We start from the raw sequence: 14,267 nt of genomic DNA, 5'->3' as shown, positions 1-14,267 counted from the left end.
TAAATCAACAGTGAGTGTGTGTGTGTGTGTGTGTGTGTGTGTGTGAAGGATGAAATGAGAGAGAGAAAGCAGAACCAGCATTTTCTAGCTGTTTCCTGTAGCAGACAGTAAATTCAATGATGCTGACTAGCCAAAAATACTCCAGTTCTCCTTAGGAACCAAATGTGACTGGCTGGCTGTTTAGCTGCAGCCTTTCCCAGCACCTCAGGAGTGAAACTAGCGACAAGCACTAATTAATGAGACAGCTGGTAAAAACGATTTGTAAATAATTCCGAAAACAAAACTGATGCATTTTACATTGTATGTACATATTTATATAATATATGTGAATGAAGCAAAGATCACAAAAACTCATCTGCTTGTCTAATTTCTCAATCTCATAACTTTATTTTAAAAACTAAAACATTTTTCTAGGATTAACTTTATTAAGTACACGCACAGAAGCATGAATACGAGATCATCCAGACTAAAACCCTCTGAGCAGAAGGAACCTCACAGTCCAAACCTGCTCTTTCTCCTCTTCAGCTGGAGGACTATCGGGTGTTTGGACACGGTAGCAGCTTTGGATCGGACCTCTGAGAACCACATCACCATGCAGCAGGGACCAACTCCTGCGTTTGTCCAGAAGATGTTCTTCTCAAGTTGGTGGGATGGAGCTTCCCACCCTGTACTGGGTCTGTCTTCACTCAGGACATCAGTGGGTCTAAGAATCTGTTCAGACACATCATTTCCACCTGTCGGTGCTCCGGTCTGTCTGTGGTTTTAGGACACGCAAAGAGGAGCCTGTAGAACCTCTAACACCTGTCCATCATTCGAATCTGGATCTGCCGACTCATCTCTTCTGGAAGCTTGGGCTGTGAATGATCTGAGAGAGCCTTCCAAATGAGTCCGTCACATCTTTGTGTTCTTCTGTGTGATCCAGCTGGTCAGGGACATTAGGTACCGCTGAGAGGTTCTGCTGAAGGGTGTTTATCCTGGGGAGGAACTGGGCCAGAGCAGGATGGCCTCGGTCTGAGCCCTGCAGCCTTTGCTGGTTGTTTCCCAAACTGAGAAGAGCTCCATGTCCATCAGAGACGTAGATGTTGTAGCCATCTGCCAGGATCTGCTCTCTGAAGGTGCAGTCGGCTCTGATGTACGAGTGCTGGAAGAAGAAACGAGATGTTCATGATGTTAGGGGTTTGATGAAATTGACCTTTTAACTTGTTGAAAACAAACAGATTTGAACTTCTGTGATCTTCCATGAGCGGTCTATCTGCATTGGTAAAACGATTCAAACAGACGAAACAGGTTTGAGCTCCAACACTCAATCCCTCTCAGTGCATTCAGCTTATCAGGGACTTTTAGTTTGTGTACAGCAGTGGTAGCAGAGTCAGGGGCGGGGTTATGGATGGCTGCAAGGGCTCAAGCCCCGGATGTTTTCTGAAAAGCCCACAATCAAATTTTGACTTTTGAAGAGTAAAAAAAAAAATGTTGGCTTAGAGATAGCATGCAGTACCAAGGCCCACTAGAGTGAGCACAACTGCACAGTGTGGCCTGCATACAGCCAGCTGGAGAGACCAAGTACACCTGGCTGCATCATGCAGAGAGGGGCAGCGTGGGGCCAGTTGTCAGACCAGAACCACGGTGGTTACTAGTTTATAATTGTTAATACTATGTTCTATGTTCAAATGAAACAAGATTAATATACTTTGCTACATGACGAGGCCTGAATTTATACCCCAAAATGAAAAGGTTCCATTCAGCGAATCTCTGCCCATGACTGCCCCAAACTTAATTTTGTATTATCTGTGGTAGTCTAGTGGCATTTTTATCTGACTTTAGTTTCGTTTTGCCCTCTGCTAACGCTGGCTCGACTCTAGGTGGTGTCGGCAGTAATTTATTCAGCCAGCTGAAACAGATTTCATGTCTTTTTATTTTAGGTTTTTTTTTTGGTTATTTTCTGCTATTTTATGTCTCTAAAGATCTTTGAATTTAGTCGTTTCCAAGCAGCCTTTAGTTGATACTCTGCTCACACCCGGACTCACACTGGCTAAATAGACAAAGAAAGTCAAGAACAAACAGATTGGTCCTTATATGTTACGATAAAGGGTTGAAAACATAATACTGGCAAGTGTTGATAAAAAAGAAAAGGAAATAAAAAGTGAATGCTGCGACCAGGAGGCAAACCTGCGCACAATTACACACCAGCCGGATACTTCAACCACTACACCACTGAATCTGATTCACCTTGCTTCACGGGTGTTTTTGTAGACAGGATGTGTTGTTTTTACAGTGGAGTTCCAATAGAATTAATTTCAGAAGTAATTTGTCAGAATATCCACAGAATATCCAGGTTTCAGAACTGAGACCAGCCTGGTAGTAAGCTACTTTCTCAAGACTAGTTACTTTCTCCTAATGACCTCCACTCTGATACACCAAAAACCTTATATACAATAACCTAGTTGTAATTATTTTACTCTCTGAAGCCAGCTGTGTTTATGGTGCTTTCATTTATCCTGTCCACAGGACCTTTGCAGTTTCATTGTGCTGGCAGCACTTCCTATTTCTAAGGCCCTGTCCACACGTAGCCAGGGATCTGCCAAAACGTAGATATTTTCCTACGTTTTGGCCTGTCATCCACACAAAAATGGAGTTTTTTTCACACGAAAACTGATCTTTTAAAAAACTCCGGCCAAAGTGAAGATCTGCGTTTTCTCCGTTTTGGGTGTCTGCGTGTGGACGGACAAAACCGGAGTTTTAAGGTCCGCAACGTCACTTTCCGTGACAAAAAAATGCTGACATCACGTGTGCGACCTGTGTTTACACTAGCCGACAGCATGGATGCCCTCAGAGCTGCGCTCGCTTTATCAATTGTCCAAGCGCTTTCTGCTTGTTTGTTTTTGCAAGCGGAATTACTGCTCCTTGCGGAAGACCACAGACGAAGGACGAGGTTAAGAACGGGGGAAGTACTGCCGCCTACAGGTCTGGCATGTCCTTAACAACGTATTTATCCGGGTACATGTGGACAGAGTTTTTTTTTAAACGAGGTGGTGTGGATGCAAGTTTTTGGAGGGGCGGATGTTCGTTTAAAAAAAGGCTGCGTGTGGACAAGGCCTAATTCTATTTTGCCGTAGTGTTATTGAGATATTTTCTATTTGTTATAGTTTGAGTCTCTAATTATTTCATTGACTTCTGTGAATTTAGTCTTTACTTTAATGGAAGGATATGAATAAATGTGAGGGTTATTGCATCGGCTCAAATCTTAATGTAAAGTTCCAAAGAGGATTTGTTTTCACAGTACTGTCTAGAAGCTAACAAACTTTTCATCATCATATCGGTTCATAAGTGTAATCTAGTGCTCTTTGTCTGCTTAAATGGTCCAAATCTGGAAGTTGAACTGTTTCATTTATAGGTAGAAAATCACTCATCTGGGCTAAATCCTGAATCTTTTCCAGTCCTAAATCCTCCCCTGAGTAGAATCTAACAGAATCATCCTTAAGATACAAAGAGAAAATCACAGAAATGAAAGTTCTTCGATGGTTGTTAGCTTTGGCAGCAGGCAGCCAGCCAGGGGCCAGGCTTGCTGCTGCTGCTGGGCCTTTTCATTCAGCTTTTCCACACTGCAAACACAGCCTGCGTCACACTGGACAAAGGTTGATGAACCGCCGGATCATCGAATGACTGACAGAACACAGTAGCTGACTGACAACACGACAGAGGAGAGCTGGCCTCAGCAGATATCATGGAAGACTATCCGTTATATTAACTTGTATTTTTCTTAGCTTTTACTGTTTGCAAAATTAATTATGTATTTGTGGAAAGTTTACACGAAGCCTGTTTGAGCGTGCTTTTTAAAGTAAGAAACGTGTTTTAATGCTTCGTATGGTCTGAGTGAAATTGAAGCATCGATGTTAACTGGTTGATTTGTCCACTATGGTAAAAAAACTGGATGACTCCAACTGGAAAATAAGGAAATACCTTTTTTTTGTGTGTGTTTTATTGCTAGCTCACCCTCCCACTGACAGAGGACGGAGTTAGCACTGATAAGTTAAAGAAAATACGTAGATGCAGTCGTGGACTAAATTGTTGGTACCCTTCTGTCAGTGAAAGAAACATCCACAACGGCCACAGAAATAACTTGAATTTTCCACCATGCTTCAACAGAATTATTTAAAAAATAAACTCATTGAACAGACCTGGGCAAAAATGATGGTACCCCTAGAAAAGACCAAAGGGACATGTTGATTCCAGGTGTGCCCACTAATTAGCATCAGAGGTGTCTACAATCCTGTAATCAGTCAGTGGGCCTGCAGGGCTCCATGTAGCAGTTTGTGGTGTGTACCACACTCCACATGGACCGGAGGAAGTGAATGAAAGCGTTGTCACAGGAGATTAGAAACAAACTGGTAGACAAGCTTCTTACAGCTAAAGGCTATCAGACCATCTCCAAGCAGCCAGATGTTCCTGTGACTACTGCTGCACTTATTATTCATACATTTCAGATCCATGGGACTGTAGCCAACATCCCTGGACATGGCTGCAGGAGGAAAGTTGATAGCAAATTGTAGTGGTGAGGATTAGCAACATTTTTAAGAGAACAATAAGATGTGATGTTCCATATAAATATGAAATATAAATCTGATTGATCATTGAATGTTTGATTTAGATTACTTTAGGTTCTTTGGCTATTCAGGGAACACACACTTCACATTAGCCCTAACCCCAACAGTATAGTTTCTAAAAAGGAATTTAGTTCTATATTTCTAAACTAAATTATTACACATGACAAACTATGAATGAAATGGTGGTTGAACAGATGGCAGACAATGGATGAGATGATTTAATGTAAGCTAGATGTTTTAGCAGAGCCTTGTGAGTATCTGAGAGGGACTGTGGTGTCTGCGTTGGTTTATTAAAACCATTTGATGCCGCTGTGCAGAGTCTACGATACCCGTGTTAAGGTTGCTCTGGAGAGATTGATATTTCATATTTATATGGAATTATTGCATCTTGTTCATTTGTTACATATGTAGCCAATCCTTAACGCTACTCATGTTTCAACTAATGCCTCTAGTCATCAGAGTGTTGGTAGCGTCCAGCAGAGGACGATGTCGCCCGCTACTGCCTGAATCCTCCTTGCTGGTGACACTGTCCCATGCGTGGTCCAATGTGAATAGGGTTGCCTATGGCTACGTTCACACTGCAGGCAAAAGTACATCAAATCTGCTTTTTTCTGAATATTATTTTCTGACAGTCTGATGTTCCTGAGGAGAAGCGCTGACAGAAAGGTTCAGGGGTCTGGACCTCCTGTTTAGGAATTAAAAATACATGAGAGCATGCGGGAGGTGCTGCTGGAGCAAAGCGTTTTACTGGTCTCCATGAGGAGGGGTGGGGGGGTGGGGGTGGGGGGTGAGAACGGAGGGTTTTCCGTGAATGAAATAATACCGGAACATTTTCGGTATTCAGGAAGATGGTGGAAACGAGCAGTAACATAGTTTACAGTTTTTAAACCAGTTTCGCACCCAAAATGGGAGAATTAGTGGGCCATTCCCATCTGTACCGGGTCGACCCGGGCTGGGTAGCCCCAGTCGGCCCGGTTGATTCCACACATCCTTGCCTTAAGCCCATGTGGGCTGATTCTACCCACCAATCAGAGGCTTGCTCTAATGGAAGGTGTGAATTTGCTGTCAGCAGTGGGTGTGTTGGTCCTGGTCGGCCTGAAGCAGACCCCCTCGAGAAGAGGGCTGAGGATGAGCCTTGGTTGGCCCGGAAAAATACCAGGCCACCCAGATATGTAAACAACCTATGCTACCCGGCCCGGGCCGACCCGGTACAGATGGGAATGGCCCATAGGTGTGATCCTGATCAGTGAAGGCTTCCACATCACAACTCGAGCAGGGTATTGCACAACTGCGCTGCTCCTGGTTTCGGCTCCACTCAGTGTGCATGCTGGTCTCTTTGGGGCCATGAAGCGTTCACACAGGAGAGTTTAATGTCACATTTCAGTAATAATGTGAACGGCCACACAAAATAATCTGATTTACTCAAAAAAAATTTTTAATTAAGCATCAAGGCCTGCAGTGTGAACGTAGCCTAAGGCAGGCTGGCCTGGATGCTTAATTCCGATTTTTTGAGTGTCTGATTTTTGTGTGTGTGTCTGCAATGCCATCATCGAGGCTGTCGACTGGCGCATGTTATTGGATCATGCCAAAACAGTTTGGAGTTGCCAAATTCACCCTTTTTTCTATAGTCCATGAATTCTGCTGTGCAGTCTTCATCCTCGTGCCTGAGTACATTAAATGGCCTCGAGATGACCTGATGCAAGTTACTGAAGGCTTCAGACAGCAATGAGGGTTCCCACAGTGTGAAGGGGCATAGATGGGAGTCACATTCCCATCGTTGCTCCTTAGGATTATCACTGATTATTTCAACTGCAAAGGTTGGCACTCTGTCATCCTTCAAGGCGTCGTCAATCATCAGTTCTGGTAAGCATACTGTGATCTACTCATTTTGAGAAAGCGAAATGAGAGAATAATGCAAGCAACAGTTTGCTCTTAACTGTAATGATCCTTTTGTGTTTGGTTTTCCCTCAGTCTCCCTGCTTTCTCCCAGTTATCCACTGCTTCCAGTCATCCCTCTCCCTGTGCGTTTAAACTCGCTGTACACTCAGCTCTATTTTGTGGAATATATTGCATCTTCTGGCACACATACCCAGTCACAACATTATTGCTTTGACTGATGTATAAAGGTTTATTATTGACAGTTTTATTTTCCAGTTTTTATTTTCTCATTAACATATGCCCTGATATTTGTCTTTATTTTTGTTTTTAAGAGCAGCAGTGCTTTAAGGGATACTTGCAGATTTGTCAGATTCTACTGATCACAAAGTACAAATAAAATGTTTGTTTCTGTAACGTTGTCCTCCCGACAGTTTCACTAACATTTACACTGGATGGCCAGGAAGTGTTCACGATGCCAGAGTTCTCAAGAATCCTGAGATCTTCCACCAGTCAGTACCTTTGAAGACAGCAAACTGCAATGAATGTTTTTTTTTTAACAATTCTGCCTTGTTGGTGTATGCCACCTTGTATTCACATAAACTAAGGCCACAGAAGAAATCACGGGTGTTGAAGTTCCATTCATGCTGCTCGGTGACCCTGCATATCCCCTGTGAAGCTGGCTGCTGAACACAGACACAGCAACCTTAACTGAAGAGCAACAATACTTCAGTGAGCGACACAGCAGAGCCAGGATAGCAGTGGAGTGTGCATTTGGTCGACTTAAGGGTCGGTGGAGCCGCCTTGGGAAACGTCTTGATGTGGACATCCACACAGTGTCCACAAGTATAAGTGCATGCTGCACACAATTGTGGAAAAACATGGTAGAGCCGACAATGAAACTGATGTAGGCATCTTAGATGTTTAGCCAACACGAATGAGAGGCGCCGACCCCATTTTTTCAGAGTCAACGTTAAGGCACAAAAACAATGGTTTAAATGGTGATGCATGCTCTACACGAGTCTGCTCAACCGAGGAGTCAAAACGCCTGTTGTCATGCAGGAGAAAGACAACATATATATGTGTGTATGAGTGTGTGTGTGTGTGTGGCAGCCAAACAGATGCCTTCTTGTCTTAAAGCTCCAGTGTTCAAGTGATGAAAGGCATTTGTGACGCATGCAGCTGCTCTGAGCAGGACACAAGCCTCGTTTACTTTATAGGTGATGTTAATTCTGCAGGTTCTTAGAAGAACTTTAGGGTCTCTGAATGTGGAGAGAGGTACTCATTTGAGATTCAAGAAAATAAATCAGAGCCAAATGTTTTCATTTATATTGTTGTCCCGTCAGTTAAGTAGAGCTTGATGTATTAGTAACATTACATTGCACCTTTAAGTGATGCATTCAATAAATTTCAAATAAAGCATTGAAAGTAAATTTGTTTGTGTGTGAACAACTTTTATTTTAACAAGTAGAACATCTACACTCAAATCTTTGTGCACTCCAATTGCAGTTTTGTGTCTGAGGGTATCATAAGTCTGCGTAGCAACAGCCAAACCTAAATCTTAAAGACACAATGTGTCAGTCACATTCAAAAGTACTGAAACTGTCCAACAAGCATGTTTTTGATGCAACGACCAGATCTGGTCTGCAAAACCTTCCAGAGTTGACTCCACCTCCGAGTTTCTCCTCCTGCTCTCGGCAGACGTATCTGTAAAGAGCATAGTTCTTTGTGTTATTTCAGCAAAAGGATCATTTTACTGTTTCAAAGTGAGAGAAACTGTTTATATGCATTTCTTGGAGAAAGAGGAACATCATCAAAACAGCATAGGTCCAAAACTAAGTATATTATTAGATAATTTAAGTAAACTGTTCTTTTTTGGGGGTGGACCAATGTACAAGATAAAGTGTTTTACGTTCCATTCCCTACCTTCTCCCTCATTGACAAAAGGAGTAGGATTCATTAAAGGATGTCTGTGTGCCTAGCTTAGCTATTCTAGGGTTAAATTTAACTCTAAGGGAAACACCATTTTGGCTTACATTACACTTCACAATAAACATTTTGTTTAAATAATGGGACACTGAAAAGTTCACTCCAGCAATTTGCAATAATAAATGACATCTCTGGGTTACTTACTTACTCCGGTGGTTCTGGTGCATGCGTTCTTCTTCTTAGATTTATCTGAACTCGCTGCAGATGGAGAACTTTCCTCTGAGGCGGAATCACATGTCAGCAACACAGGAGGCCCATCACCTGGTGTAGGCACCTTAAAAAATACAGTCAAATATCAACCTTTTAAAATTGTATGTATAGGGTTTCAGCTGACGTAACTCAGCCTTCATTTAAAGTTACAGTATTGCAGACACACTCAATGTTCTCCGTTTTTGTTCATTAATGTATTCAGTTATGTTATCTGTTTAGACATGGTTATGCAGAACGTTACGATCAACGTAATCTTACCGATACACAGTCTTATTCTGCACGCATGACTACAACACAATAGCCTACCTTTTTGGCTGTCAACGCTGGGAGCTGGATTAGCGCTGGTCCCTGGATTTTCAGGCTCCTCTTCAGCTGTTTCAGTGGAGCTATCAATTAGCTCTAGTGGCTGACAGCTGGGGTTGTCACCTAAAACACGCTCAAGCTCATCATAACACGGGCAAGTGACTCGACCACGTCCGCTTCGTTTGTTTATATCTTCAGCTTCTTTAAACTTGGCTCTGACAGTATTCATTTTCCTCTGACACTGTAGCCACATTCGCCTGTGCCCTCGTTCAGCCATTTCTTTGTCAATACACTCGAACACAGAACGATTATGGTACGACTCTTCAAGTTTTGCTTGAATGGAGTTGTCACCCCATATGCTGATCAAGTCCAAAACCTCGCTTTCTGTCCATTGACTCGCCCAGTCTCCAGTATCCGCCGCCATGCTAGTTCATTTGTTTGCTTTGGCGTGAATTACTGGTGTTTGTCTCGGGTTAGGTTTTGTGTGAAAAAAAGTCCAGGACTACAAATGCGCTTCACAAAAGGGACGTCATCAAACCAGACACGGAGAAAAACAGAAGTAAAATGGCTGTCAGTTCAGCGAACTTCAAATCCTTCCTTCAGAAGGAAGGACCATGGCCATGTGGTAAGTAGCAGCTTTGCTAGGGGAGAAGATATTCTGTGGTAATGTCATTTATGTGACATGCTGCTGTTTAATTTGTAGTCATGCTAATTACGAACTTTTACAAGCTGATAAATCTCAAAGGAAGTGACTGGCGTGGTCGAAACACCATCATTACTTTTCATTTAAATTGCAGTGCAACATATGTGTGATCCAGGGTGTTAGGCAAAGTGAATTAGAGAATAGCTGCTTTAGGCTAGAGTGAAGGGGCAACACCCATGTGGGGGGCCAGGGGGCAAAGCCCCAGGTAGCTGGAGCATTTTCATCAATCTTAAATGTGTTTCTTGGCTCTCTGGGGCATGTGTTTTAAAGTTGTTTCCAGTAAGTCGCCATTTGCTGTCAATATCTCTATTCACGCATGCACAGCACTGACTCCCTGTCGGTTTCCTCTATGGGCGATGCCATTTTTAACATCATCACACATGTGCCTAGCAACTTGTACCCGTCCCTTCTTGTTGTGGATCGATCATGGGCAGGAAATTTTCAGAGTAATATTTGAGTGGGACATGAAAAAAATGGCTGTCTCCTGTAATTAGCAGGGTGGGCCTCCATCATGAGCAAGTCCACTGAAAAACCAGCCAATCAGAGGAGAGATGTCAGAATATCAGGAATTAATACAGAGAAAGGCTCCAAATCCTGCTCTTTTCGGCTCCCCTCTCCACCAACTAGCTTCTAGTTCCGGAAAAAGGAGCACCAGAGCTTTTTCCAGGATATCCGCGGGCCCTTAGAAACTCTTAAATTTGCTTTTCCAAATTTAAGGCCTTAAAAATCCTTAAAAATGATTAATAATCCTTAAATAGAGTTTCCGAAGGTCTTACATTACCAAAGACCCAATAAACAAGATTCTTTTATTTCTATAAAAATTTCTTGAATTTCTAGTTAGTGTTCAGCATTTTTTGTGTATGATGTTGGCATAAGCGGAACCGTACACATTCAGTTGGTTGTGAAAGGGGGCTATTTTTAGATGAGCACATTAGCTGGTTAAGCTAGCGCGAGCTTGCACCATGGGGAAGTGCAAGTTTAATAGTAGCTGGATAGCTAATCCCACGTTCGTGACGTGGTTTGCACTGGTTCCAGGCAATGGCAGGAAATTATAGCTTAAATGTAATTTAAAAATATTGCTGAAATTTGGTCAAAGTGGCCTTAAAAAAGGCCTTAAAAAGTCTTAAATTTGGCTCCCTTAAACCTGCAGATACCCTGTTTTTCCCACAGAGATCCACTCATAAGGCATTCTAGACAGATGAGGCATAAAGAGACCACTGCAGATGTGTTGGAAAAAAGAACAAAAAAAAAAAGAACAAGTGAACTTGGTCTTTCAATACATAATATGCATAATACATAATGAAATCTGAAGCCTGAAGGAACCCTTTCACAATAACGAGAGAGCACCATCTACAAATAAAATGTCTAAATTAAAATCGACTAAGTTAAGTGATGTGGAAGAAATAAAAAACCCACAAATTGTCATTAAAAATGTGCTGCGCACACACACACACACACACACACACACACACACACACACACACACACACACACACACACGCACGCACACACACACACACACACACACACACACACACACACACACACACACACACACACACACACACACACACACACACACAGAAATGCCCTCTCCCAATCTCACGGCAATCAGGGGCATGCTGCGTGTGTGTGTGTGTGTGTGTGTGCGTGTGTGTGTGTGTGTGTGTGTGTGTGTGTGTGTGTGTGTGTGTGTGTGTGTGTGTGTGTGCAAGGGTGGTCCTGGACCATTTGGCACCCTAGGCAAGCGAAGGAAGTGGCGCCCCTCCACCCCCAACAAACACAAAAAGACCTTGTTTCCAAATTGCTGTGTATTTATTTAAACAACTTTAGTCAATCATTTCAACAATATGAGTACATTTCTATAAAGCTACTTCTATTGATGTGTTGATGTATTTTAATGTCTGGTCAAAGTTACATTTACCAAGTAACTGAGACCTTTATGTGCTAAAATTTTGTTTTGCTGAAAAAAGTTTGCAACAAAAACAAACAGAAAAAGACTGTTTTTTTAAGCATCTCACCAAGCTTCTTATAATTTTCTTCACTATTTACTGAGGTCCTGCTAAAGTTATGATGGGAACTCCTTCCATCATTTAGGGGAAAAGGAAATCAGGTGTTACCTGATGTGGTCCTGTCCAAACAAACTCTGGTCTCTGTAGATGCAGGATCAAGTGATGATGGACTGCTGCTTCTTACTGCATCTACACATGAAGCACACTTTTATCTTAGACATGAGATGGATTACACCGCATGTACACAAGATAGTGAACAACTATAAAATCGATTTAAATGTCTATTGAGGGGCTGCAACACAAATTATAACCTGGTATATTGTTTTAAAGAACACATTGTTCCATGACTTAATGAGAGTTAAGTTATCGATTAAAAAATCTTGACATTAATCAGCCACACACCAAAAGTGGAACTAATGCTGCTGTCAATATGAGCAGAAGTCCCTCACCTGAACAAGCAGGTGCAACAGTTAGAAGCAGGAGGAGCCGCACGCTCTTGGACAGTCACCTCTGGTGGCTCTAGGTCCTTAAACTTGAGAAAACCACAGGAAATATATTAAATGAATGTCATGGCACAGCAAAATGTTATTTTCACACAAGTAAAACTAAACAATGTAGTGTAAAGTGTGGGATAAACTTCCACTGTTATGCTGATGGCACTCAGTTATATTTATCCATTAACTCTGATGAACCTAATTGGTTAGGTAGAGTACAGGCTTGTCTCGAAGACATAAAAAAATAGATCACTCTAAACTTTCTGCTTTTAAATCAAGACAAGACTGAATTTCCTCATCTTTGGATTGGAACTTCAGAAATGAAAACTGCTTAGTCAATCACCTGATCTGAACGGCATGAAATTAGTAGCCTGGGCTGCCAGACTCATCCTCTGTTTAATTCTGCACAGAGAAAGAGTCTGGTAGCTCACAGGCAGAGAGGAACATGAGGGGCGGGACTAGGCAGCTCAAAAATAACCAATTAGAAAAAAGACGTAAATTCCGACTGTACCGCGTGACTCTGGAGTTTGTTAGCTGTAGTCAAAAATGGCGTCTGGTGACACCACAAACATCTTTCTTTAGTAGAAAGGCTTTTAGCGCTTCTACTTGTTGTGGTTTTAAATACATTCAAGTCATTTAGAGCAGAGGAAAGAGCCGCAGCGAACTCCGCTTCAGTCGCCATGTTTATGACAAACTCAGCGTTACGGTGTGTGGCGTACGCTGCTCAGCACTGACTGGCTCGGTTAAAATTCTCAGGGGGTGGGGTTATTTGAATAGGAGTGTTCCCAGACCCTTTCTCTGTGCAGAATTAAGCAGAGGAGGAGTCTGGCAGGCCAGGCTAGTAAATTAGTCTCCAAGAACAAAGTAAAAACCTAGGTGTTATCTTTGATGAGGACATGTCATTAAAATCCCACGTTAAACAGGGTTGTAGGATTTCCTTCTTCCACTATCAGAATATTGCTAAGAGTAGAAGAATCCTTTCCAGGAGTGATCCATCCGTTTCCAGCCGCTTATCCGGAGTCGGGTCGAGGGGGCAGCAGTAAAAGTTTTTCTGATTGGCTTAATGAACTGAACTGTCTTGGATTGTCTACTGAGTGAAGTGCCTTCAGACAACTCTTGTCGTGATTTGGCACTGTATAAGTAAACTAAATTGAACTGTAAAGACAAGATGAAAAAAAAAATGTTGTTAATATCGACCCAGTCTTATTTATCAGACCGATACCAATATGTTAAAAAAATGATTAGCATTGGCCGGTACCGATATTGGTGCCTCGTGGACAGCGCCAGTCCATGAGGTGTCTACCTCATGTCTCTTTGGACACGCGGTGTCTTGTGTGTGACACGGCCAAAAAAATCAGTGGTGGGAACCTACCACTTCTGGCTTCAACCTGCCCCCCGTGGAACAATGGGCAGGTTATGTCCATAGTTTTTATATGTCCATGGTTGCTACCTAATCTTAACTAGATGACATGATGGTACTTCAGCTATTGCTAGCTAGCACAGTAATATGCTAATCAAAGAAAATGAAAAATACAACAAATCTAGTCAAAAGTACATACCTCACTTCTTTGTGTCTTTCTTCTTTTTCTCTCTGACAAAACGGTGCCCCGGTGACTTCTGCTACTTCATCCTCCTCAGTGGTTTAGCCGTTCATGCACAGAACCCAACAGGCAATCCCACATGAGTCTGCTAGCAGGTTGTGATCAGAACAATCAAATCCAAGAAGGGTTCCGGGGACGACAGATGTCGGACATGAATGCAACAAAATTGTAGTATAGTATACTAGTATGCTAGCATGATGGTGTCATGAATAAACGTTTAATCCCACTAGGTAGTACCAGTGTTGTATTAGGACTTGTTTTATAAAGTGAACTAATAATTGATGGTCAGGTAGACACGTCCCAGAGGGTGATGGCTGCTGGCTGGAAGGATCTCTTGGACCTTTCTGTGCTCCAGCAGACCCAAAGGAGACTTTTATTTAACACGCTGCTGTGAACTACTGTGTTCTGTAGAGAATGTAACCATCATGTTCTACAGCTTTAACATCAGGCTGGGCAGCACTGATCCTCAAGAGCTGTTA

At 42.4% G+C, this 14,267-nt stretch overlaps 1 protein-coding gene across 3 annotated transcripts in view; it reads right to left on the bottom strand.

The window, feature by feature from the left end:
• Window positions 1-362: 362 nt before the first annotated feature.
• The window catches only part of fgf19 (fibroblast growth factor 19), an 18,170-nt gene continuing 4,265 nt past the window's right edge, over window positions 363-14,267 (bottom strand). Inside the window, exons 3-4 of one of the 3 annotated variants that reach the window (XM_015940874.3) lie at window positions 8,610-8,739; window positions 7,410-8,183 (exon numbers count right to left, since the gene is read on the bottom strand). In XM_015940874.3, coding sequence (XP_015796360.1) covers window positions 8,038-8,183; window positions 8,610-8,739 — 276 coding nt within the window. In that variant the 3' untranslated portion in view covers window positions 7,410-8,037. Of the gene's footprint in view, window positions 1,142-7,409; window positions 8,184-8,609; window positions 8,740-14,267 lie in introns of those variants that run through there. The other 2 variants (XM_054738465.2, XM_015940873.3) reach the window with 2 other exon arrangements.

Source organism: Nothobranchius furzeri, chromosome 9 (genome assembly GCF_043380555.1).
Source record: "Nothobranchius furzeri strain GRZ-AD chromosome 9, NfurGRZ-RIMD1, whole genome shotgun sequence".
In the NCBI taxonomy this organism is placed as follows: Eukaryota; Metazoa; Chordata; class Actinopteri; order Cyprinodontiformes; family Nothobranchiidae; genus Nothobranchius; species Nothobranchius furzeri.
This window is presented reverse-complemented; position numbering and strand designations above follow the sequence as displayed.